The sequence below is a fragment of the Nicotiana tomentosiformis genome, chromosome 9 (genome assembly GCF_000390325.3).
Source record: "Nicotiana tomentosiformis chromosome 9, ASM39032v3, whole genome shotgun sequence".
NCBI classification, from domain to species: domain Eukaryota; kingdom Viridiplantae; phylum Streptophyta; class Magnoliopsida; order Solanales; family Solanaceae; genus Nicotiana; species Nicotiana tomentosiformis.
The window spans coordinates 95,894,032-95,922,004 of NC_090820.1; the positions used below are offsets into that span (position 1 = coordinate 95,894,032).

The 27,973-nt window shown below is 37.8% G+C and overlaps 1 protein-coding gene across 1 annotated transcript; it reads right to left on the reverse strand.

Annotated features, from left to right (window-relative positions):
* Positions 1-1,273: 1,273 nt before the first annotated feature.
* LOC104089572 (protein LEAD-SENSITIVE 1-like) lies at positions 1,274-27,973 on the reverse strand. Its single transcript, XM_070185782.1, has 3 exons — positions 27,905-27,973; positions 27,683-27,802; positions 1,274-2,160 (listed from the first exon to the last, which is right to left on the reverse strand). Exons 2-3 carry the CDS (start codon positions 27,780-27,782, stop codon positions 1,532-1,534), a joined length of 729 nt encoding a protein of 242 aa, XP_070041883.1. The 5' UTR covers positions 27,783-27,802; positions 27,905-27,973; the 3' UTR covers positions 1,274-1,531.

Genomic DNA, 27,973 nt, shown 5'->3' on the forward strand with positions numbered 1-27,973 from the left:
TGTATAAACATAAACCAATTGAAGAGTTTAGAAACTTCAGCAACATTGCCAAGCCAGTACTCAATTATTTTACTTTAATGCCAGTAATAATAACACGACGTCCCTCAAGTTGACCAAGTTGTTCATAATGATAAAAAATTACTATTTGTGATATAAACAATTTATATATGCTTATGGATAAAAAATAGGGATCTTTACACAAATAGCCTACTATATTAATTATTTATTTTTTCGAGTCATATATATAAATTATACATAATTATATACATGTAGTACATAAATTACACATATAATATACATTCACAGTTATTATTAGTTTAAGTGGTAGGGTGTACGACTATTTGGGTTAATTCTTCTACAAAGTATCTATTTTATTTCAGGTAAACTCAAAAAATATCATTCAAAACATTATCCAATTATAACCGTGCGAAGAGCGCAAAAATTCACCGGTTTACCATTAATACAGGCTAAACTTAAAGCGATCTTAGCGTTTGAAATTCAATGGATACATTTCATCATTTTAAACTAGTATTGACAGTTAGAGGAGCCACATTATTCAGATTTGACTCGATTATACTTGAGAAGCTCACGTGTGAAATTAGGATTTGAAATTTATGAATTTAGGATTCTAATTCTTTTAAATTACTGAATCCTAAATTAATGATTTGTACACATTCAATGAATTTCTTAAGACAACAATATGATTTGGATTAAAATGACTAGATTCCTGAACTCGTAAGTCATACTCTAGCTCCGCCTTGCTCACATAGGCAGAGTTTTGTGGAGCGATACAGTAGCAAAATGGAAGAGCCCAAATCATATATGTTAATATTATACGCTCCGTTTAAAAAAGAATGAACCTATTTCCTTTTTAATCACTTTAAAAAATAAAACACCTTTGTAAATTTGACTTTAAACTTCTTATTTTACCCTTAATGAGATAATTTATAGCTACATAGATATTTATGAATTATTTTTGACAACAAGTTTCAAAAGTGCACTCTTTTTTCAGAAACTTCGTACCTAGACAAATAAGTTACTACAAATTAAAACGGAGGGTATATTGTGCATCAACAGTTCTGCACTGAAGTACCATCAGCACAGCTTAATAAGTGTAACACAGTCAGGAATTTGCAGTATGTGTGTGGAGAAGAATAGTATTATTTGATCTATATGCACGATATATTTTCTGGCGAAGGGTGTCCAACTGACCACATGAACTGTAGTTTAGCATAATATTGAAGGAGGGAAATAACAGTAGCAAGGGCAAAAATCAAATCAAAAGATAGGCAATACTGATTACCAAATGATACGCCTGCAAACAAACGATGCAGGATATGTTCTTTCATCATAGATCCAGATAGCTAGAAAGGAAAAAATCACAACAAGGTGTGTGATAATAAGTAGTATCTCAGAAATGATAAGAATAGTGAGGTACACATCATAAAACACTTAGTTCAAATCAAGAATTCTTGCTTAAGTAAATTCAGAATTTGGTCCCATGCAAGAAGCCATTTTGAGTAATGCAGGTTCAGAGAGGTATAAGGTCATCACCGGAAACAATCTTCTCTACAGCTATTTTCTCCGCTTCCTTGCGGACTCCAATATCAGAAAGATACCTTGAAATACAGTACGTTCCAAGACCAATAGGTGCAAGAGATGGACACATGACAGAATAAGCACAAACACATGATAGAGCAGCAACTGAAGCTACCACACCACCTACCTGACCACTGCACCCTACGGGCTTTCCTAGGATCACATAACCCGTCTTGCAGTAGATTGCGAAATCCTCACAGTTGTTCTTGAAAAGATGGTAATCTCCAAAACCGTTACTAAGAAGAAGTTCAGCACGGTGAAGGACATCCTCTGGCTGATCAGAAGGGGCAGTAGTACATGTTCCTCTAACTTGGGCAAGAAAGACACCTATTGATACACCATATTTAAAACAGCGTAGTTTACCACCAGAGAGGAAGCATTCCAGGCATGAAGAGATGACCCCATTATTCCTTGGTCGATCACCACATGTTGGACACTGGGATTTAGAGCGAAGAGAGGAAGATGAGCTAAAGATGAAACGATCAGCATCTGTTCCTGTTCCTATCTCCCTACCTGCTGTTGACGTGAAATGGATCACTTTTCCAGCATCAACATATATTCCTGAGATTGAAAAGAGGATATATATGTCAGTTAATTCAGGGGTATATGCCACACGCGCTTGTTAAATTGTTAGAGAGAATGTACTTTTCCTTGCTTAATTCTATCTTCCACATTGCTCATCAACAGACAAATATTAGTATATGGGCCAAAATTTATCTTTGACACAAACAGGCCGCGTCAGCATTAAGAGAGTCTTCCTAGGCTGCCACGTACTACCAATACGACTTTAACAAACGCCTGCCAGAGGTCGAAGTAGTCCCTTAAGAGATGAAGGGTGGGGTCAACCAGTCAGTGAAGACCGAGGTCGAGCATCTTAGAAAGAGTTATAACGGCTAGTTTTAGGATAAGATACAAAAGAAAATATTTTAGTGGACATTCTCTGTACATGTACTATTAGGATTTTTAGGTATATGTTCCTATAAATAAAAAGAGAGAGAAAGATATGAGACATATGATATTCACTTGTAAGAATACATATTGACTTTATGTAGAGAATCTGGCTTTATTGCAAGCACACGAGAAATACCTTTTTACTAAGATTCTTGCATAACTTTCCCACTTGATCCAAGAACTGTTGGGTTTTTTAAGCTTAAATGTAACTTAAAAGAGGGTGAATGGGAAATGGAGGAAAATTAAAAATATTTGAGTTTCCTCCTTGACAAAGGGATATTGTCCCATATTGGAAGAGGAAAAGATTTTGATGGGTATATATACAATTGCACTTCTTCTAGCTCTTAAAGAGTTAAGAAGAAGGCAAGCCTCGCCGGCTTCAGATTCGGATAATTTGGATTCGGTCAAATGATCGATTGATTGATTAATTTTTTGGACCAAATTTATTTGTTAATAGTAAATATTAACATAATTGTTATTAAATATCTGATTTTTTATAAACGGAATATTAATATTAAATCCAAACGTAATAATAGATGCCATTCGCTTTTTGTAAAAGACATTTACAAAACAGTTTGCACCTCTTTAGATTTGAAGAACAGTTTGCACCTCTTCAAATCTGAAGAGTTGAAGAACAGTTTGCACCTCTTCAGATTTGAAGAAACAGTTGGCACCTTTTCAGTTTGAGCTCAACATTGGCTATAAATACCAGTCCATTATCTCAGATTTTTCATACGAATTTCTGACTTCTCCTCCTTTCTTCTGCATTGTTTTAACTACAAACAAAGCATTAGTAAGTGTGATTTGCTACCGATCTTTGTGTTCGCTGAAACATTGGTGTTTGAAGTATCGCTACATCAGTGTGTAATTCTTTCTATCATGGGAGGAAATAATCCACAACCTTGGGTACTAGGAGGGGATTAAATTTCTTAAGGAAACACTGTGAATTCAGTGGACTCGGATTAATTTTTGTTTCTTTTATATTTATGTTATTTTATCTTCTCCATAATTATTTTACAAATACAGCTAAATAACAAGCTTAAGGAATTTAGTATTTTCTGTATTTGTGTTATATTCACTATTTCTGGAGACTAAAACCTGTGTGGTTTTCTACTCCAGTGGAGATTAAAATCTACGTGATTTTAACGTTTGTTTGTGTCATTCTTTTACAGAAATGACGAATGACAACGGGAACCAGACTGTTCCTATGGTAACTGCCAATGCATCGACAAGCCGAACAACACCGGCATTGGCGCCGGCAGAAAAACCCAAAAAATTTTCCGAGATTGACTTCAAGCGCTGGCAGCAGAAGATGTTCTTCTACTTGACGACTTTAAGTCTGCAGAAGTTCATTAAGGAAGATGTTCCTTTTCTGCCCGACGAAACTCCAGAAAATAAACGCTTTCTCGTGAATGAGTCGTGGAAGCATTCTGATTTTCTATGCAAGAATTACATTCTTAGTGGACTAGAGGACGATCTGTATAATGTCTATAGTAATATAGAGACGTCAAAACAACTGTGGATAGCGCTTGAAAGGAAATACAAAACGGAAGATGCCGGGTTAAAGAAATTCGTTGCCGCTAAATTTTTGGACTATAAAATGGTAGATAGTAAGTCTGTTATTACCCAAGTCCAAGAATTGCAAGTGATTATTCATGATCTCCTTGCTGAAGGTATAAGTCAAATTAATACTAATGTTGAAAGTATTAATTATATTGTTTCTACTAACAGAATTTTCACTGAAGGTCTTGTCATCAATGAAGCATTCCAAGTTGCAGCAATGATTGAAAAGTTGCCTCCTTTGTAGAAGGACTTCAAAAACTACTTGAAACACAAACGAAAGGAGTTGTCCCTTGAAGATCTCATTGTTCGATTGAGAATCGAAGGGGACAATAAAACTGCTGAAAAGAAAGGACGTGGAAACTCAACAATAATGGGAGCAAACATTGTTGAGGATAGAAAGAGGAAGAAGGCTTATGGACTGAAAAGCAACCCAAGCAAGAAACGGTTCAACGGAAATTGCTACGACTGTGAAAAAGCTGGACACAGATCTGCAGATTGTCGTGCTCCAAAGAAAGACAAGAAGAAGGGCCAAGAAAACATGGTTGAAAAGCACGAAGATATCGATGACTTGTGTGCTATGCTTTCTGACTGCAACCTGGTAGGAAATCCTAAGGAGTAGTGGATTGATTCTGGAGCCACTCGCCATGTTTGTGCTGTTAGAGAAGCATTTGCTACATATGCTCTTGTTGGACCCGAAGAGACGCTTTCTATGGGAAATTCTGCAACGGCAAAAATTGAAGGATCTGGAAAGATATTTATGAAAATGACTTCTGGTAAGGTGGTGACCTTGAACAATGTCCTTCATGTTTCCGAGATTAGAAAGAACTTAGTCTCTACTGGACTTCTTGTTAAGAATGGGTTTAAGTGTGTTTTTGTATCCGATAAGTTTGTAATAAGTAAGAATTAAATGTTTGTAGGAAAAGGTTACCTCACTAAGGGCCTTTTCAAGATGAATGTAATGGTTATTGAGAATAATAATAAAATTTCAGCTTCTTCTTACTTACTTGAGTCAAATGAATTATGGCATATACGTTTGGGTCATGTCAATTACAAAACCTTGCGAAAAATGATTAATTTGGAAGTATTGCCTATGTTTGAATGCGACAAATCAAAATGTCAAATATGTGTGAAATCTAAGTATGTTAAACATCCTTATAAGTCAGTTGAAAGGAATTCAAATCCTTTAGACTTAATTCACACAGATATTTGCGACATGAAGTCAATACCATCTCGCGATGGAAAGAAGTATTTCATAACTTTTATTGACGACAGTACTCGATATTGCTATATTTACTTACTTAATAGTAAAGATGAACCAATAGATACATTCAGGCAATACAAAAATGAAGTTGAAACGCAACTTAACAAGAAAATTTAAATGATAAGAAGTGATAGGGGTGGCGAATATGAATCTCCTTTTGAAAAAATATGTCTAGAATATGGAATAATTCATCAAACAACTGCCCCTTACACGCCCCAATCCAATGTGATTGTGGAAAGAAAGAATCGTTCATTAAAGGAGATGATGAACGCATTGTTGATAAGTTCTGGTTTGCCACAGAACTTGTGGGGGGAAGCCGTTCTTACGGCTAACCGGACACTAAATCGAGTACCCCATAGCAAAACACAATCCATTCCATATGAAAAATGGAAAGGAAGGAAACCCAACTTGAATTATTTTAAAGTGTGGGGGTGCTTGGCAAAAGTGCAAATTCATAAACCCAAAAGAGTAAAAATAGGACCGAAAATCGTTGATTGTATTTTCATAGGATATGCGACCAATAGTAAAGCATATCGATTTCTGGTTCATAAATCAGAAAATATCGACATTCATAATAATACGGTTATAGAATCAGATAATGTTGAATTCTTTGAAAATATATACCCGTATAACAAGGAATGTGAGTCGATTGGTGAAGGATCTAAACGACCTCGGGAAGAAACAAAAGAAAGTATATTTATTCAGGAGGATCCAAGACGTAGTAAACGTCAAAGAACGCCTACTTCATTTGGACCAGATTTTGTGACTTTCTTATTGGAAAATGAGCCTCGAACATTTAAAGAAGCTATGTCTTCATCGGAATCATTGTTTTGGAAAGAGGCAGTCAATAGTGAAATAGAATCCATATTGAATAACCATACATGGGAATTGGTTGATCTTTCTTCTGAAAATAAACCTTTGGGTTCTAAATGGATTTTTAAGAGGAAAATGAAAGATGATGGCACTATTGATAAATATAAGGCAAGACTTGTAGTCGAAGGGTATAGACAGCGAGAAGGTCTTGATTATTTTGATACATACTCTCCGGTTACAGGAATTACGTTCATACGAATGTTAGTAGCATTAGCTGCAGTTTATGGTCTTGAAATTCATCAAATGGACGTTAAGACAGTCTTCTTAAATGGAGACTTGGAGGAAGAAATCTACATGGAACAACCTGAAGGGTTTGTGGTTCCTGGTAAAGAAAATAAGGTATTTAGACTTGTTAAGTCTCTTTACGGACTAAAACAAGCACCCAAACAATGGCATGCGAAATTTGACCAAACAATGTTGTCAAATGGTTTTAAGATAAATGAATATGATAAATGTGTTTACATTAAAAATGTTCCAAATCACATAGTCATTGTTTGCTTATATGTGGATGATATGCTGATAATGAGTAATGACATTGCCAACATAAATGCGACTAAGCGTATACTAACTAGCAAGTTTGATATGAAGGACTTGGGAGTTGCTGATTTAATTCTAGGGATTAAGATCAATAAGACTCCTCAAGGTCTGGCATTGTCACAATCTCATTATATTAAGACAGTACTTGGAAAATTCAAGCACTTAGGGTTTAAAGTTGTAAAGACTCCAATTGACGTGAATCTTGCATTAGCAAAGAACAAAGGCCAAAGCATATCACAATTGGATTATGCTCGTGTGTTAGGATGCTTAATGTATATCATAAATTGTACACGACCAGATATAGCTTGTGTTATAAGAAAATTGAGTCGATACACGAGCAATCCAGGTCAATCTCATTGGATGGCAATGAAACGAGTTTTGGGATATTTAGAACATACCCAGGACTTTGCTTTGCACTACAGTAAATATCCTGCGGTGATTGAGGGATATTGTGATGCAAATTGGATCACCGGTTCAACTGATTCTAAGTCCACAAGTGGATATGTATTCACTATTGGTGGAGGTGCGGTATCTTGGAAGTCGTCCAAGCAAACTTGTATTGCCCGATCTACAATGGAAGCTGAATTCATAGCCTTAAATAAAGCCGGTGAAGAAGCTGAATGGCTCCGGAATTTCTTGGAAGACATTCCATTTTGGCCCAAACCGTTGGCACCAATATTCATACATTGCGAAGGAGCGGTATCTTGGAAGTCGTCCAAGAAAACTTGTATTGCCCGCTCTACAATGGAAGCTGAATTCATAGCCTTAGATAAAGCCGGTGAAGAAGTTGAATGGCTCCGGAATTTCTTGGAAGACATTCCATTTTGGTCCAAACCATTGGATGTATATGCATACATTGCGATAGTCAAGCTGCAATTGGAAGGGCTGGGAGCGTGATGTATAACGGTAAATCTCGTCATATACGACGAAGACATAAAACCGTTAGGCAATTACTCTCTAGAGGAATTATCATGATTGACTATGTAAAATCAAGCGATAATGTATCGGATCCACTTACAAAAGGCCTAACTAGAGAGGTAGTTGAGAAATTATCGAGGGGAATGGGACTATGGCCGAGAACAAGCCATTGTGGCAGTAACTCTACCTAGAAGACTGGAGATCCCAAGATCTAATTTCAAGGAGATCAAACAAAGTCATTAATGACGGTTCAACATTGTCAACTAAAAGTTTGGTCCATTCTCGTGATGAGATAATGTTCAGTACCAAGGATAAAGCATTAAGGCTTTTTAATGATTTCTAAATTTGATACTGGGTATATCAAATAGTGTATCTACGGGATAACACGTTTAGGAATCACCTATGTAAGTGTGAAGTGTTAGCCGCTTCAAGGAGAATTTTGTAAGGCCAATTCTCTACGCACTTATTAAACCAGGCAGTGTTCATGGCTGAAACGAACACAACAATGAGAGCCAAAGACGGTTAAGGGTTGGTTGTGTGACTTATGGTTGTCTAGGTATACACCAAAGTTCGACGGTTCAAAGATATCAAATCTACCGATTGACCGAGTATATCCGACATAAGTTCACTACGGAGAGTTCAAAGGGAAACCTACTTATCCTGATACAATTAATCCTTGCTTGCGAATCACACAGTTTTTCATGCATATTTCCGTGATATAGACATTCCCCATTCATGTGGGGGATTGTTGGATTTTTTAAGCTTAAATGTAGCTTAAAAGAGGGTGAATGGGAAATGGAGGAAAATTAAAAATATTTGAGTTTCCTTCCTTGACAAAGGAATATTATCCCATATTGGAAGAGGAAAAGATTTTGATGGGTATATATACAATTGCACTTCTTCTAGCTCTTAAAGAGTTAAGAAGAAGGCAAGCCTCGCGCCGTCGTCGTCGCTCGCTCGGTCGGCTCGGCTCAGCTTCGGCTTCGGCTTCGGCTTCGGCTTCGGATTCGGTCAAATGATCGATCGATTGATTAATTTTTTGGACCAAATTTATTTGTTAATAGTAAATATTAACAGAATTGTTATTAAATAGCCGGTTTTTTGTAAACGGAATATTAATATTAAATCCAAACGTAATAGTATATGCCCTTCGCTTTTTGTAAAAGACATTTACAAAACAGTTTGCATCTCTTCAGATTTGAAGAACAGTTTGCACCTCTGCAAATCTGAAGAGTTGAAGAACAGTTTGCACCTCTTCAGATTTGAAGAAACAGTTGGCACCTCTTCGGATTTGAAGAGTTGCACCTCTTCAGTTTGAGCTCAACATTGGCTATAAATACCAGTCCATTCTCTCAGATTTTTCGTACGAATTTCTGACTTCTCCTCCTTTCTTCTGCATTATTTTAACTACAAATAAAGCATCAGTAAGTGTGATTTGCTACCGATCTTTGTATTCGCTGAAACATTGGTGTTTGAAGTATCGCTACATCAGTGTGCAATTCGTTCTATCCTGGGAGGAAATAATCCAGAACCTTGGGTACTAGAAGGGGATTAAATTCCTTAAGGAAACACTGTGAATTCAGTGGGCTCAGATTAAATTATGTTTCTTTTACATTTATGTTATTTTATCTTCTCCATAATTATTTTACAAATACAGCTAAATAACAAGAACAACCTGAATATTCGAAGGCTCATCAATAATTCATCATTGTGAGAAGAAATATTTACAGATCTCACCCTTTTTCGGGTGATTCACATGTTCTTATTTACTTAAATGTCATTCATTGCTATATATTGTTATTTAATGCTATCATCCTCCTTTTGAGTCATTGAATATTGTCAGTATTGTCTACATTTATTGCCATTCGTCAAACATACATATTATCTACTACAAAGTCCGTTAGCATATTTTTTGGATATTAATATTGGCTAAGATTGACTCTACTTTATTTAAATCTAATTGGTTGAACCTGAATTTAAATTTTGGCTCAAACAATTAGCAAAAAAACTCATCCGAAGTTGTACCACTAAGAAGCCGATTCATCACTTCCAACATTTTGATTGGGAAGATCACTCAAACATCTTCTTTATGTGACTAAACTCATCTTAATGATCTAACAGAAAAGCTATGCGAAAGATAATGATAGAAGTTTTGACTAAGACAAGAACGGATCTGCCTTTGTCATTGCTAAGAAATCTAAATCAAGATGGATGTTCAAGGTACTGCCCAAGGACATATTATTACACTATTCCCAAGAACAACAAGAGTTGGCTTGCGAGATAACAATGTTATACTATTTATCATCAACTCTATATACCAAATTATCACGATAACAGATTAATTAAGAGCATGCCTAAAGCATTTTAACGTATTTATGATTTATTTTTTGTTCGCTACTCCCTCCGTCTCATATTAACAGTCGTAGTTATTAAAATAGTTATCTCAAATTATTTATCATTTTAGAAGTTTAAGACAAAATTGATCGTTTTTTCCTTTTTTACCCTTAGTAATAATTGTTCTTGAAAATAAAAAAAACACATAAATAAAATATATATTTAATGAAGAGAGATTATATTTTAAGACATAAATAAGGGTAAAATAGTCCAATCGCTTTTCTAATTAATATTTCCTAAGGGGCGTGTAAAAGAGAAATACAACACATAATATGAGACAGAGGAAGTACATTTGAGATAATTGTGAAGTTCATACATTAATGAAAATTTATTTGTGGGAGAAGGATTACAGAGTCTATTCTATTCTTATGGATTTATAACAGAAAATGCGCTAATTAACTTGCAATTTTATTATTCCGTCCCATATGTACAAAAGGGCCTCAAATTCTTTTAAATTCTGTGTCAATTTTAACGGCCCCTAGGAAAGCAACTTAATTCCCAACAGAAACTACATAAACAAAAGAGAAAGAAAGAAAATTTAAAATTAAAATTCACAACCCAAAAAGACAGACGGTTGAATTCTGCATTTAGAGCAATTAACCCATTTATCATGAATATTCCTTTAACACTAAACCAACGGCTAAGAATCAAATCAAACTTCACTGATGAATTCATATATGCTTTCAAAGATTATTTATTTAAATGGTAGATCCCAAAAGTCATTTTTAGATTTAAAAATAATTGTAGTATATCATCTAACTGTAACGACTCGGTCGGTCGTTTTGAGAATATTAGCCCCGATCCCCTATTTATTGCTCCCTCTATTTCATGTTGTGGTTACATGACTTGTCGGGGGGGCTTGGTGTCGGGTTCGGAAGAGTTTCAGAGTGAAATGGAACACATAGTACCTAAATTGGAAGTTTAAGTCGTAGGAGTTGACCGTAGTCTGACTTGTGTGAAGACAACCCCGGAATGAAGTTTTGGCAGTTTCAATAGCTCCGTATAGTGATTTGAGTCTTCGGAGCTTGTCCGGATATTGATTTAGAAGTTCATAGGTCATTTCGGCGTTAATTGGCGAAAGTTGGAAAATTGGAAGATTTTGGAAAGTTTGAGCGGGAGTGGACTTTTTGATATCGGGGCCAGATTTTGATTCCGGAAGTTAGCGTAGGTTCGTAATATCAATTATGACTTGTGTGCAAAATTTGGTGTCAATCGGAGGTGTTTTGGTATGAATCGACGTTAGTTTCAAAATTCGGAAGTTCATAAATTCTTAGGCTTGAATTGGAGTGTGATTCGTATTTTTGATGTTGTTTGATATGATTTGAGGCCTCGACTAAGTTCGTATCGTATTTTAGAACTTGTTGGTATATTTGGTTGAGGTCCCGGGGTACTCGGGTGTGATTCAGACCATGTTTGGCGCATTTCGGAACTGTGAAGAATTTCTGAAGTTGCTGGTTTTTCTCAATTCTAGTGTCCTTCTACGCGTTCGCGATGATACTCTCGCATTCGCATAGTCTTCATGGATTTTCTGGAAGTTTACCCTTCACCTTCGCGAATATGGCCATGTGTTCGCGAAGGGGCATGACTTGGTGCTCTGCGATTGTGGTACTGGGTTACGTGTTCGCGAAGAGGAAGGCAGCCTGGGGTGAGACTCACGCGTGGTCTACGCGTTTGCGAGAAAGGCTTCGCGTTTGCGAAGCTTGAGAACCCTTGGTCAAAAGTGGATCCTCTTGTTCGCGTAAGAGGAATTTGGGCTGTATCATTTTTGTGTTTCGCGAACGCAAGGCATTTCCCGCATTCGCGATTAAGGATAACTGGGCAACAAAACTTAAATTTCAAAACGTGGTTCTCTTATTTCACATTTGGAATTTGAGAGCTCGGATTAAGACGATATTTTGAGGGATTTTCAGAGGAAGTATTGGGGTAAGGATTCTTAACTCGTTTTTGATTAAATTTTACTAATCTATCACTGATTTCATCACGTAATTAGAGATTGATGGTAGGCTATAATCTCGTATTTTAGTCACTCATTGAATTCTAATTTAGTGCACTTTATTCATGTTTGAGCTTTAATTGATTGTGTTTTGTATTTATTGTGTGTTTTATGCCTTGTAGGAGTGATTTTGAGATATGTAGATGTTATAGAATGAATTCGAGCTATTTGGAGCTTTGAAGTCTAAGTAAAAGCCCAAGGGATTAAGTCAGGATCGTTTTCGGGGGTCGAGGACCAAGTCTGGATGTGAAAACGCGAGCAAAATCCGTACTCTGAGAAATGAGCACTGATGCGACGCACTGTGCGACGCATTGTGCGAGGCAGAAGTGGTTACCTGACAAAAGTTGAGCTCTCTAGATTTCCCCACTAATTCCCCGCATGGCGCGTCAGCCTATTCAGCGCGCCTGTGCAAATTGTACAGAGTAAATATCCTATTTCGGTTAAGAGAAGGTGGTTTCGTCTAGGCCTGGCACTACTTGGTATAAATACATGGAAAAATATTATTTTCTGGACTTTGGACACATATTCTACCTAAGGATCCTAAGGAGTAGTGGGAAGAGCAAAAGCACAAGGATTTCATCATTCGTTCCTCACTCAAGACCCGAGTTTGGATTGAATTGATGTTTTCCTATACTTTAACTTTATTTATGATGAATTGCTTCATATCCATGGAGAAGTTCTCTTTAGGGTTTGATGGATTTGGTGTATTAATGATTGTTTATAGATTATAACTCTAGTTTTATGTATTGAAGTATTTTTGGATGATTTAATTATTGCATCTATATTCACTTATTCATGTAATCGAGAGAGGCATAACTTGTGATATCTTTGCATTATATTGTTGGTTGAGTTCATTAATTCTTCTTAATAATCAAAAGAGGCTAGTTGAATTATTGATTAACCCAAGTTAGGAGAATAATCGAAAGAGATTTTCCTAAAGACCAATCTACTATGCATTCTTGCATATCTTCATGTGCTTAAATTAGTTCATCTCGTGAGGTTAAAGACTTAATTGAGAGATGAGTTTTTGCTGAACGTTTGAACTAAAAATTGAGTGAATTCGAGAGACTCACTTAACATTAGAAGTGAATTACCTAGAGTTAGATCCCAAACAATTATCTTGCACCTATCCTATCAAGCTCTATTTTCTCCCACTGATAACTTCTTTGCTTATCCTTGTTTCAATTGTCATTAGTCAATAGCTTTAGATCTTAGTTAATTTTAGTTAGAAATCATATAAATCTCAATTGTTGATAATCTTGGATAGCGATCAAGATAGAAACTACGAGAATACTGTTTAAATCCAATCCATGTGGATACGATATTATACTATACTATATTTGATTATCGAGCATAATTTAAGTGTGTATTTCGAGTTCGTCAAACCTGCGCCGTAATAACTGAATTCTTTCTATCTTGAGTTCCTAATTGTTCTTAAATTTTATTATGTGTGAAACTACTCTCTATTGTTGTATGATGACACTTGATTCTTGAAGGAAAGGTAATATTTTTGACCCCTGTGTTAGAGTAAGTGAGCGGGTTATAAATAATGTGTGGTGATTTTGAGTCAAATTTTGAGGCTAGAATGTTACAGTATTGTACTTAGTCTATATAAATATTCTTGGTGTGATAAGTTATTAGAGTTGTTTAAAAAGGTTGTGTCTATGTGAAGTGTAGTTTGATTGCTCGAGGACGAGCAATGGTTTAAGTGTAGGGTGTTGATGGTAGGCTATAATTTCGTATTTTAGTCACTTATTGCACTCTAATTTACTGTATTTTATTCATGTTTCAGCTTTAATTGATAGTGTTTAGTATTTATTGTGTGTTTTATGCCGTGTAGGAGTAAATTCGGGCTATGTAAATGTTATGGAATGAATTCGAGCTATATTAAGCTTTGAAGTTTGAGTAAAATCCCAAGGGATTAAGCCGAGATCGTGTTCGGGGGTCGAGGAACAAGTCTGGACGTCAAAACGCAAGCAAAATCCTTACTCTAAGAAATGTGCACTGATGCGACTCACCGTGCGATGCATTGTGCGAGGTAGCAGTGGCTGCCTGACAGAAGTTGAGCTCTCTGGATTTCCCCACTAATTCCCCGTATGGAGTGGCGCCCATGCGGCACGCCTGTGCAATATTTACAGAGTAAATATCATATTTCGGCTAAGAGAAGGTGGTTTCGTCTAGACCTGACGCTACTTGGTATAAATACATGGGAAAACGTTATTTTCTGGACTTTGGACATATATTCGACCTAAGGAGCCTAAGGAGGAGTGGGAAGAGCAAAAGCACAAGGATTTCATCATTCTGTCCTCACTCAAGACCCGAGTTTGGATTGATTTTATGTTTTCCTATATTGTAACTTTATTTGTGATGAATTGCTCCATATCCATGGAGTAGTTCTCTTTGGGTTTGATGGATTTGGTGTATTGATGATTATTTATGGATTATAACTCTAGTTTTATGTATTGAAGCGTTTTTGGATGATTTAATTATTCCATCTATATTCACTTGTTCATGTAATCGAGAGAGGCATAACTTGTGATATCTTTACATTATATTGTAGGTTGAGTTCATTAATTCTTCTTAGTAATCGAAAGAGGCTAGTTGAATTATTGATTAACCCTAGTTGGGAGAATAATCGAAAGAGGTTTTCCTAAAGACCAATCCACTACGCATTCTTGCATATCTTCATGTGCTTAAATTGGTTCATCTTGTGATGTTAAGTCTTAATCAAGAGAGGAGTTTTTGCTGAACGTTTGAACTAATAATTGAGTGAATTCGATAGACTCACTTAACATTAGAAGTGAATTACCTAGAGTTAGATCCCAAACAATTATCTTGCACCTATCCTATCAACCACTATTTTCTCCCACTGAAACTTCCTTGCTTATCCTTGTTTCAATTGTCATTAGTCAATAGCTTTAGATCTTAGTTAATTTTAGTTAGAAATCATATAAATCTCAATTGTTGATAATCTTGGATAGCGATCAAGATAGAAACTTCGAGAATACTGTTTAAATCCAATCCCTGTGGATACGATATTATACTATACTATATTTGATTATCGAGCATAATTTAAGTGTGTGTTTCGAGTTCATCAAACTTGCGCCGTAATAACTGAATTCTTTCTATCTTGAGTTCCTTATTGTTCTTAAATTTCATTATGTGTGGAACTACTCTCTATTGTTGTGTGAGGGCACTTGATTCATGAAGGAAATGTAATATTGTTGACCTCTGTGTTAGAGTAAGTGAGCGGGTTATAAATAATGTGTGGTGATTTTGAGTCATATTTTAAGGCTAGGATGTTACGGTATTGTGCTTAGTCTATTTTAAATATTTTTGGTGTGATGAGTTATTAGAGTTGTTTAAAAAGGTTGTTTCTATATGAAGTGTAGTTTGATTGCTCGAGGACGAGCAATGGTTTAAGTGTGGGGTGTTGATGGTAGGCTATAATTTCGTATTTTAGTCACTTATTGTACTCTAATTTACTGCACTTTATTCATGTTTGAGCTTTAATTGGTAGTGTTTAGTATTTATTGTGTGTTTTACGCCTTGTAGGAGTGAATCCGAGCTATGTAGATATTTTGGAATGAATTCTAGCTATTTTAAGCTTTGAAATCTGAGTAAAATCCCAAGGGATTAAGCCGGGATCGTGTTCGGGTGTTGAGGACCAAGTGTGGATGTCAAAACGCAAGCAAAATCCGTACTCTGAGAAATGTGCACTGATGCGACGCACTGTGCGGCGCATTGTGCGAGGCAGCAGTAGCAACCTGACAGAAGTTGAGCTCTCTGGATTTCTCCATTAATGCCCCGCATGGCGTGTCTCCCCATGCGGCGCGCCTGTGCAATTGTTACAGAATAAATATCATATTTTAGCTAAGAGAATGTGGTTTCGTCTAGGCCCAACGCTACTTGGTATAAATACATGGAAAACGTTATTTTCTGGACTTTGGACACATATTCGACCTACTGAGCCTAAAGAGAAGTGGGAAGAGTAAAAGCACAAGTATTTCATCATTCTTTCCTCACTCAAGACCCGAGTTTGGATTGAATTTATATTTTTATATACTTTAACTTTAATTGTGATGAATTGCTCCATATCCATGGAGTAGTTCTCTTAAATGTTTGATGGATTTGGTGTATTGATGATTGTTTATGGATTATAACTATAGTTTTATGTATTGAAGCGTTTTTGGATGATTTAATTATTTCATCTATATTCACTTGTTCATGTAATCGAGAGAGGCATAACTTGTGATATCTTTGCATTATATTGTTGGTTGAGTTTATTAATTCTTCTTAGTAATTGAAAGAGGCTAGTTGAATTATTGATTAACCCTAGTTAGGACAATAATCGAAAGAGGTTTTCCTAAAGACCAATTCACTACGCATTCTTGCATATCGTCATGTGCTTTAAGTGGTTCATCTCGTGAGGTTACGTCTTAATCGAGAGAGGAGTTTTTGCTGAACGTTTGAACTAATAATTGAGTGAATTCGAGAGACTCATTTAACATTAGAAGTGAATTATCTAGAGTTAGATCTCAAACAATTATCTGGCACCTATCCTATCAACCCCTATTTTCTCCCACTGATAACTTCCTTGCTTATCCTTATTTCAATTGTCATTATTCAATAACTTTAGATCTTCGTTTATTTTAGTTAGAAATCTTATAAATCTCAATTGTTGATAATCTTGGACAACGATCAAGTTAGAAACTACGAGAATATTGTTTAAATCCAATCTGTATGGATACGATATTATACTATACTATATTTGATTAACGAGCATAATATAAATGTGTGTTTCGAGCTCGTCAGAGATTTGGGATGGAAAAATTGGGGAAAAAGTGTAAAAGTTCTTAGACCAAGTTTTTGGGTTTTGAAGGGTTAAATAAGGTCGGATTGGGATAATTCCTGTATTGTTAGACTCGATATCGAATGGGTGTTCGGATTTTATAATTTTTGTCGGGTTCCAAGACGTGGGCTCGGGTCAACTTTTTAGAGCGATATTTCAATTGTTAGCTAAGATCATAATTTAAATTAGTTTCCTATAGTTATTTTTATAGTATTAAATTATTTTGGCTAGATTCGAGCCGTTCGGAGTTGGAAAATTGAGGGAAAGGCCTTCTAATTGATTGACTGAGCGTGATTTGAGGTAAGTGACTCATCTAACCTTGCGTGGGGGAAATTCTCCTGAAGATTTGTTATTGTGGTGATAATTTGTGATATGTGAAGGCCGTGTACGCGAGGTGACGCGTGCGTACACGGGCTAAATGTTGAAATTTCAGTTTTTGGTACGTAGTTTCCTTTTCATGCCTTATTTGAGTTACATTAGCATGTTGTAGTCATGATGTTTAGCCTAATATCACGTGTCTACTTGTCTTATCTCCTATTTGCAACTTGTATCACATGTTTAGTTGAATTACTTGTTTTTCTTGATTTCCTTATTCATTACTCAACTGTGGAATTCCTTACTTGAATTTGCAATCCTTGAAATATTTTGTTGTTGAGTTTGGTGTTGAATTGCAAGACCGTGGTTCTTTTGAAGCAAGGTGTAAGTTGTGAAATATCATTTATTTAGTTATTGTGTTTTGGTTTTCCTATTATTGTTGAGGTGATTGTTTGGTCATTTGTACGAGGTTTCTACCGTGCGGTTGTTATTGTTGCACGAGGTTTCTGCCGTGCGATTGTTATTATTGCACGAGATTTTTGCCGTGCGATTGTTATTGTTTGCACGAGGTTTCTGCCATTCCGTTGTGATTATTGATACGCATGCGGTGGTATAAGGTCTGGGTGTTGAAACGCCTGTGGTGAGATAAGGTGGGCTTGATACGCATGGCTAGTAGGGGAGCTACTAGATGTCATATGGTGTGATAAGGTGGGATAAAATGCGAGATGATATTTCGGGAAAATTATTTTCAAAACCAAATGTAAAGGCTACCGCAGTGATATAAGGAAAGACTGAGATTTGTTTTTTACGATTTGGGACTACGAGGCGGTACCTCGGAAGTGCTCCTGTTGATCTTCTTTATTTGCTATATTGTTTGGTCTTGTTTCCTTGACATGGAAAATTCTTGTTTTCCTTTTGTGTTGTATTAGCTTCCCTTGATTCCGTGTTGTTATTTTCCATAAATTCTTTATTGTTCACTTCCGTGTCATTTTCATTATATCATTATATCTTCTGTCTTGTTTCTTATTATCTCCAGTTAGGCCTTGACCTGACCTCGTCACTACTCTACCGAGGTTAGGCTTGGCACTTACTGGGTACCGCTGTGATGTACTCATACTACGCTTCTGTACATATTTTTGTGCAGATCTAGGTACATTCTATCAACCTCGATATTAGTGCGCTATGTTGCTGCTTTGGAGATTTCAAGGTACACTTGCCCCCGTCCGCAAGCTTCAGAGTCCCCTTCTATCCTGTTTTTTTCTTGTTCCTTTATATTTTGGTAGACAGTGATGTATAAGAGCATTTTGTACTGTATCAAGAGCTTGTGACTTGTACCTCATCAGATTTTGGGAGATGTACATGTTGGGTTGCAGATTTTCTTTATATATATATAGTTGTGGATATTTTAAGATTTAAATTATTATTGTTTTAGTTATTCTGCATGTTTTGTTAGGCTTATCTAGTTTTAGAGCCTAGGTGCCGTCACGACATCCTATAGATGAAAATTGGGGTTGTGATGAGTTGGTATCAGAGCCCTAGGTTCATAGGTGTTATGAGTCACAAACAGGTTTAGTAGAGTCTCACGGATCAGTACAGACACATCTGTGCTTATCTTCGGGAGGCTGTGGAACTGTTAGGAAAAACTTCACTTCTTTGATTCCTTATCATGCAGAATCTTCTACTTCTGATTCCTTATCCTGCTATAAAGGAGCCACCAGTAGCTCCGGTTGCGGGGCAGGCACCTGAGATGCCTGTTACTGCACCAGCTCTCCTGGAGACTCTCTTCCAGTTTCTGAGCATGTTCGACACCTTAGCTCAGGCATGGTTGATCCCACTTGCGCCTGCGACATCTCAGGCCGGTGGAGGAGCACAGAATCCCGTCGCCCGTACCCGAAAGCAGTGGGTCCAGGTTGACCAGTTTCCAGAGATCATACTAGTGCCGCCGATATCCCTAGTTCAGCCTGAGGTTAGGGAAACAATTTATGAGGAGGAGCAACTTAGGCTTGAGAGGTACAAGAAGTACCACCCTCCTACTTTCAGTGGCTTGGCGTCAGAGGATGCCTAGGGTTTTCTTGAGGAGTGCCACCGTATCCTCCGTACTATGGGTATTACAGAGTCTAGTGGGGTTGCTTTCACTACGTTCCAGCTTAGGGGAGCAGCTTATAAGTGGTGGCGAGCATATGAGTTGGGTAGTCCGGCCGAGGTAGCTCCAATCACTTGGACTTAGTTCTCAGATATGTTCTTGATGGAGTATGTTCCCCAGAGCCCCAGAGATGCATGACGCGCAGAGTTTGAGAAGTTGCGCTAGGGTTCTATGACTGTGTCGGAGTATGTCCGGTTTAGTGATTTGGCTAGGCATGCACCAGCCTTGGTTAGTACTGATAGAGAGCGAGTCTGTCGATTTATCGAGGGGCTCAACCCCAATATCATATTTAGCATGGCCCGAGAGTTGGAGATGGACATCGCATACCGGCAGTTAGTGGGGATTGCTAAGAGATTGAAGGGTATGTTGACTCAGGAGAGAGAGGAGAGGGAGCCCAAGAGGTTTCGAGATTTAGGCACATATAGTGGTACTCGTGCCCCAGCTACAGCTCGTCATGGTAGGGGCTATGTGAGTTTCCCTGTTCATTCAACACTTCCAGCTTCCAGCGGTATCCCGGCCACTCCTAGGCCTCAGGCTCCCTATTATGCACCTCCATTTTCTAGTGCACCTCCTGCATGGGGTGCTTTCAGCGGTCTGTCCAGCCGATTAGGCCCGATCCAGCCACATCAGCCACATCCCCCGAGAGCTTGTTTTGAGTGTGGTGACACTCGCCATATGGTGAGGGATTTTCCCAGACTTATGAGGGGTGCACCTCCACAGACTACTCAAGATCCGCGTATTCCACCAAGTCCTCAGGCTTCTCAGTCCATGGTCGCCGCACCATCTGCCATCCCACATGCACAACCAGCTAGATGTAGAGGTCGGGAAGGCAGAGTTCTCCCTAGATGGGGAGGCCAGACTAGATATTATGCTCTTCCTGCTAGGACGGAGGCAGTTGCTTCCGACTCAGTCATCACATGTATTGTTCTAGTCTGTCAATGAGATGCATCAGTCTTATTTGATCCAAGATCCATTTATTCATATGTGTCATCTTATTTTGCTATGTATTTGAGTGTATCCCGTGATTCTTTAAGTTCTCCTGTCTATGTGTCTACACATGTGGGAGATTCTATTTTTGTTGACCATGTGTACCAGTCGTGTTTAGTTATTCTCGGTGGTTTTGAGACCAGATCTGATTTATTGTTGCTCAGTATGATAGATTTTGATGTTATTTTGGGCATGGACTGGTTGTCGCCCTATCATGCTATCCTTGATTGTCACGCCAAGACGGTGACATTGGCTATGCTAGGTCTACTGCGGTTAAAGTGGAGAGGTACTTTAGATTATGTTCCTAGCAGGATCATTTCATTTTTAAAGGCTTAGCAGATGGTTGAGAAAGGGGTGTGATATGTATCTGGCATATGTGAGATATGTCAGTATTGATACTCCTACTGTTGAGTCATTTCCGATAGTGAGGGATTATTCAGATGTATTCCCGGCGGATCTTCCGGGCATGCCGCCCGATAGAGATATCGACTTTGGTATTGAACCCGTCACTCAACCCATTTCTATTCCACTCTATCATCTGGCCCCAGGCGAGTTGAAGGAACAGTTACAAAACTTGCATGATAAGGGCTTCATTCGGCCCCAGTGTGTCGCCTTGGGGTGCTCCTGTCTTATTTGTAAAGAAGAAGGATGCTTCTATGCATACGTGTATTGATTATTGCCTGTTGAACAAGGTTACAGTGAAGAACATGTATCAATTACCACATATTGAACCTATTTGATCATCTACAAGGTGCCTAGTATTCTCTAAGATCGACTTGCGTCCAGGCTATCATCAGTTGAAGATTCGGGAGCTAGATATCCCGAATACTGCCTTCAGGACTCGGTATGGACATTACGAGTTCCTTGTGATGTCTTTTGGGCTGACCAACACCCCAACAACATTCATGCACTTGATGAACAATGTATTTCATCCCTATCTTGACTCATTAGTCATTGTGTTTATTGACGACATTTTGGTGTACTCCCGGAGCCGGGAGGATCACGAGCAACACCTGAGTACTGTGCTTCAGACCTTGAGAGAAAAGAAGTTATATGCAAACTTTTCGAAGTGTGAATTATGGCTAGATTCCGTGGCATGTTTGGGTCATGTAGTTTCGATTGAGGGGATCAAGGTAGATCCAAAGAAGATTTAAGCCATTCAGAGTTGGCCCAGTTCATCCTCAACTACGGAGATTCGAAGTTTTTTGGGTTTGGCGGGGTGTTATCATCGATTTGTAGATGGCTTCTCATCTATTGTAGCACCTATGACCAGGCTGACCTAGAAGGGTGCTCCGTTCAGGTGGACCGAGGAGTGTGAGGAGAGCTTTCAAAAGCTCAAAACTACTTTGACTACAAGCCAGTATTGGTATTGCCTACGGGTTTGGGGTCTTATACTGTGTATTGTGATACGTCGCGTATTGGTCTCGGTGCGGTGTTGATGCACGATGGTAGGGTGATTACCAATGCGTCTAGACAGCTGAAGGTGCATGAGAAGAACTATCCTATCCATGACATCGAGTTAGCAGCTATTGTTCATGCCTTGAAAATCTAGTGGCGCTATTTGTACGGTGTCCCTTGTGAGGTCTACACCGATCACCGGAGTTTACAACATATGTTCAAACAGAAGGATCTTAACTTGCGACAATGGAGGTGGTTAGAGTTTCTTAAGGACAATGATATCACCATTCTATATCATCCCAGGAAGTCCAATATGGTGGACGATGCCTTGAGTCGCAAGGCAGAGAATTTGGGCAGCTTAGTATATCTACCGGTAGTAGCGAGGCCATTAGCCTTGGATGTTCAGGCTTGGCCAACCAGTTTGGTAAATTGGATGTTTCTGAGCCTAGTTGAGTTTTGGCCTGTGTGGTTTCTCGGTCTTCTCTTTATGATCGTATCAGAGAGCGTCAGTATGACGACTCCCATCTGCTTGTCCTCAAGGACACGATTCAGCATGGCGATACCAAGGAGGTCACTATTGGAGATGACGGTGCATTACTGATGCATGGCAGTCTTTGTGTGCCCAATGTAGATGGCTTACATGAGTTGTTTTTCCAAGAGGCTCACAGTTCTTGGTACTCCATTCATCTAGGTGCCGCGAAGATGTGTCAGGACTTGAGGCAGCATTATTGGTGGAGGAGAATGAAGAAGGACATAGTGAAGTATGTAGCTTAATGCGTAAATTGTCAGCAAGTGAAGTATGAGCATCAACGACCAGGTGGATTTCTTCAGAAGGTAGAGATCCCAGAGTATAAATGGGAGAGGATCACTATAGATTTTGTTATTGGACTCCCAGAGACTCAGAGGAAGTTCGATGTAGTTTGTGTGATTGTGGATAGATTGACCAAGTCAGCTCATTTCATTTCAGTGGGGACTATTTACTCTTCAGAGCAGCTGGCTCATGTTTACATTCGCGAGATTATCAAGCTTCATGGCATGCCTGTATCTATCATCTCTTACCGGGGTACGTAGTTTACATTGTAGTTCTAGAGAGTCGTACATCATGAGTTAGGTACTCAGATGGAGTTGAGTACATCGTTTCATCCTTAGACGGACGGACAATCCGAGCGCACTATTAAGATATTAAAGGATATGTTTCGTGCGTGTGTGATGGAGTTTGGGGGTTCTTGGGATCAGTTCTTGCCGCTTGCGGAGTTTGCCTACAACAACAGTTATCAGTCGAGCATTCAGATGGCCCCGTATGAAGCTTTGTATGGTAAGTGGTGCCAGTCTCCAGTGGGTTGGTTTGAGTAGGGTGAGGCTAGGCTATTGGGTACAAACATGGTTCATGATGATTTGGAAAGGTTAAATTGATTCAGGATCGTCTTCGTACAACCCAATCCAGACAGAAGAGTTATGCAGATCTGAAGGTTCGCAACGTTGCATTCATAGTTGGGGAGTGGATCTTGCTCCAGGCTTCGCCCATGAAGGGTGTTATGAGGTTCGGGAAGAAGGTAAATCTGAGCCCTAGGTATATCAGAGCTTTTGAGATTCTTGAGAGGGTTGGAGAGGTGGCCTACAGACTTGCACTACCATCTAGTCTAGCTGCAGTTCATCCAGTGTTCCATGCTTCTATGCTCCAGAAATATCACAACGATCTGTCTCATGTGTTAGACTTCAGCTTAGTCCAGTTGGACAAGACTTTGTCTTATGTTGAGGAGCCGGTGGCTATTTTGGATAGGCAGGTTCGAAAGTTGAGGTCAAAGAACATTGCTTCAGTTAAGGTCCAGTGGAGGGGTCAACCAGTCGAGGAGGCGACTTGGGAGACCGAGCATGATATGAGTAGCCATTATCCTCATCTTTTCACCACTTTAGGTATGTCTCTATACTCGTTCGAGGAAACACGTTTGCTTTAAGAGGGAGATGATGCAACAACCTGGTCAGTCATTTTGAGAATATTAACCCCGATCCCCTATTTATTTCTATCTCTATTTTATTTGTGGTTACGTGACATGCCGGGGAGCTTGGTGTCAGGTTCGGAAGAGTTTTAGAGTGAAATGGGACATATAGTCCCTAAATTGGAAGTTTAAGTCGTATGAGTTGACCGTAGTTTGACGTATGTGAAGACGACTACGGAATGGAGTTTTAGCAATTCCAATAGCTCCGTATGGTGATTTGAGTCATATGAGCTTGTCCAGATGTTGATTTGGAGGTTCGTAGGTCATATCAGCGTTAATTGGCAAAAGTTGGAAGATTTTGAAAAGTTTGACCGGGAGTAGATTTTTTGATATTGGGGTTGGATTTTGATTTAGGAAGTTGGAGTAGGTCCGTATTATCAATTATGACTTGTGTGTAAAATTTAGTGTCAATCGGAGTTGTTTTGTTATGCATCGACATTGGTTTCAGATTTTTTATGTTGTTTGATGTGATTTGAGTCGACTAAGTTTGTATCATATTTTAAGACTTTTTAATATGTTTGGTTGAGGTCCCAGTGCCTCGGGTGTGATTCAGACCATGTTCGGCGCATTTCAGAACTTTGAAGAATTTCTGAAGTTGCTGGTTTTTCTCAGTTTTGGTGTCCTTCTATGCATTTGCGTAGAGTCTTTCAGAGATTTGCTGGAAGTTTACCCTTCGAGTTCCGAAGGGGCAGGACTTGGTGCTCTGCGATCACGGAGTGGGTTACGCATTCGCGATGAGGAAGGCAGCGTGGGATGAGACTCATGCGTGGTCTACACGTTCGCGAGAAGGGCTTCGCGATCGCGAAGCTTGAGAACCCTTGGTCACCGCGTTCGCCAGTGGATCCTCACGTTCGCGTAAGAGGAATCTGGGCTGGATCATTTTTGTGCTTCGCGAATGTGAGGCATTTCCCGCATTCGCGATTAAGGATAATTGGACAGGAGAACTTAAATTTCAAAACGAGGGTTCATTTTCTTATTTCACATTTGGACTTTGAGAGCTCGGATTAAGGCGAGATTTTGAGGGATTATTAGATAAAGTGTTGGGGTAAGGATTATTAACTCGTTTTTTATTAAATTTCGCTAATATATCATTGATTTTATCATGTAATTAGAGATATGGGGTGAAAGAATTGGGGAAAAAGTGTAGAAGTTCTTAGACCAAATTTTTGGGTTTTGAAGGGCTAAATGAGGTCGGATTTGGATAATTCTTGTATTATTGGACTCGATATCAAATGAGTGTTCGAATTTTATAATTTTGGTCGGGGTTCTGAGACGTGGGCCCGGGTCGACCTTTTAAAGCAATTTTTCAATTTTAGCTAAGATCATTATTTCATTATTTAAATTAGTTTCCTATAGTTATATTTATAGTATGAAATTATTTTGGCTAGATTCGAGTTATTTGCAGTTGAAAAATCGAGGGAAAAGCCTTCAAATTGATTGATTGAGTATTATTTGAGGTAAGTGACTCGTCTAACATTGTGTGGGGGAAATTTTTCTTAGGATTTGGTATTGTGGTGATAATTTGTGATATGTGAAGGCCGTGACGCAAGGTGACGAGTGCGTACACGGGCTAAATATTGAAATTCCGGTTTTTTCTACGTAGTTTTCTTTTCATGCCTTAATTGAGTTACTTTAGCATGTTGTAGTCATTATGTTTAGCCTAATATCACGTGTCTACTTGCCTTATCTCCTATTTGCAACTTGTATCACTTGTTTAGTTGAATTACTTGTTTTTCTTAATTTCTATATTCATTACTTAACTTTGGAATTCCTTACTTGAAATTGCAATCCTTGAAGTATTTTGCTGTTGAGTTTGGTGTTGAATTGCAAGGTCGTGGTTCTTTTGTGGCGAGGTGTAAGTTGTGAAAGATCATTTATTTAGTTATTGTGTTTTGGCTTTCGTGTTATTGTTGAGGTGATTGTTTGCATAAGGTTTCTTCCGTACTGTATTTATTATTGCACGAGGTTTCTACCGTGCGGTATTTATTATTGCACGAGGTTTATGCCGTGCAGTTGTTATTATTTGCACGAGATTTCTGTCGTGCTGTTGTGATTATTGATACGCATGCGGTGGTATAAGGTCTGGGTGTTGAAACGCATAATGTGAGATAAGGTGGGCTTGATACACGTAGCTAGTAGGGGAACTAATAGAAGTAATGCGGTGTGATAAGGTGGGCTAAAACGTGGTATGCTATTTGAGGAAAATGATTTTCAAAACCAAGGCTTCTGCGGTGATATAAGGAAAGATTGAGATTTGTTTTTTTACGATTTGGGACTACGAGGCGGTACCTCGGGAGTGCCCTTGTTGATCTTCTTTATTTGCTATATTGTTTGGTTTTTGGTTCCTTAACATGTAAAATTCTTGTTTTTCTTCCGTGTTGTATTAGCTTCCCTTGATTCCGTGTTATTATTTTTCATAAATTCTTTATTGTTCACTTTCTTGTCAATTTCACTATATCGTTATATCTTCTGTCTTGTTTCTTATTATCTCCAGTAGGGCCTTGACCTGACCTCGTCATTACTCTACCGAGGTTAGGTTTGGAATTTACTGGGTACCGTTGTAGTATACTCATACTACGCTTCTGCATATGTTTTTGTGCAGATTCAGGTACATCTATTAGCCTCGATATTAGTGCGATGTGTTGCTGTTTTGAAGACTTTAAGGTACACATGCCCGCGTCCGTAGGCCTCGAAGTCTCCTTTTATCCTGTTCTTTTCTCGTTTCTTTATATTTTTGTAGACAGTGATGTATAAGAGTATTCTGTAGTGTATCTAGAGTTAGTGACTAATACTTACCGGGTTTTGGGAGATGTATATGTTGGGTTGCAGATTTTCTTTATATATATATATATATATATATATATATATATATATATATATATATATATATATATATATATATAGTTGTGGATGTTTTGAGATTTAATTTATTATTGTTTTAGTTATTCTTCATATTTTGTTAGGCTTACTTAGTCTTAGAGATTAGGTGCCGTCATGACATCCTACGGAGAGAAATTGGAATCGTGACACTAACAAAACAAACACGTAAAAATAATAGAGCAGAAGCCAATATCACTCTTAAAACCATAGCCAACTACACACAACTAATAAAAGAAGACTTTTAAAATAAAAAACAAATGTAGCATATCATCTAACAAAGCAAACACGTAAAAATAGCTGAACAAGAAGCTAATATCACTCTTAAAACCATACCAGCTACACAACAACTAATAAAAGAAATGAGTAAGAGAATGGACCTTTTCCAAGACCAATTCGTTGACCACCTTTTCGTTCATTCCATTTTTTTTACTCTTCTTTTCTTTTTCTTTTTATTTATTTAGAGATAATAGATAAATAACGTAAAATGCTACATCTTACTAATCAAAGGAATAAAGTACTAAATATTCAATATTTATTTGCAGAATATTTATAACTTAAACAAAAGTTATACTAATAAAAATATATTTTAATTTTTTTTGTTTCTTTTGTAAATGAAAACAAAATTAATTATCTAAAAATATAACTCTTTTTTGTGATTTTTAATTTTCCTTAAGAAAAAACGTATAAAAAGGTTAAAAATAAAAGCTAAAATAAGTACATTAAATATAAAAATATTTACATACTAAAAAATGGTGAAAATTTTAAATATGATCAAACATTAAGTGCTCGTAGTATTGATCGAAAAGATACTGTATGAAGATCTAATCATCAAGAAAACGTTTTTCAGTGCTTGGTTACCTTGAGATCAAAAATATGTTTTCACCAAAATGAGGAAAATGACTACTTTCCTTTTGCAAATTTCCCAGCTCTACTTTCAACATTTAGTAAATTCCCAAATATGTAGACAAATGAGAATTGAACTGAAACGAGCTTAAAGTAAAAGAGAGCTGTAAACGCTCACCATGATGTGCGTAGAGATAGCCGAGTCGCCATGTGTAAATGTGATCCCCGGCCTTGAGCTCCTCTTTCTTGATCTTATTAAAAAGCGCCCTTTTCTTCATCTTTTTTCTCTACTTTTACTCTAAGACAAATCCCAAAAGAAGGTGAATGAACTGGTAGACTTGATGTGTATATATAAAGGGGTAATATTATTACAGCAGTAAAACACAAAGCAAAAATATACCTGCAGATTCTTAGCTTTTTACTCATGAAGAAATCATTGTCATTATTCATTACGCCATTAACCATAACC

Coding starts and splice junctions, on each gene's coding strand:
- LOC104089572 (XM_070185782.1), bottom strand. CDS start 27,782: ATGAAGAAAAGGGCGCTTTTTAATAAGATCAAGAAAGAGGAGCTCAAG. Junction 2,161..27,682: donor CTATCTCTACGCACATCATG/GTGAGCGTTTAC, acceptor TTTCAATCTCAG/GAATATATGTTGATGCTGGA.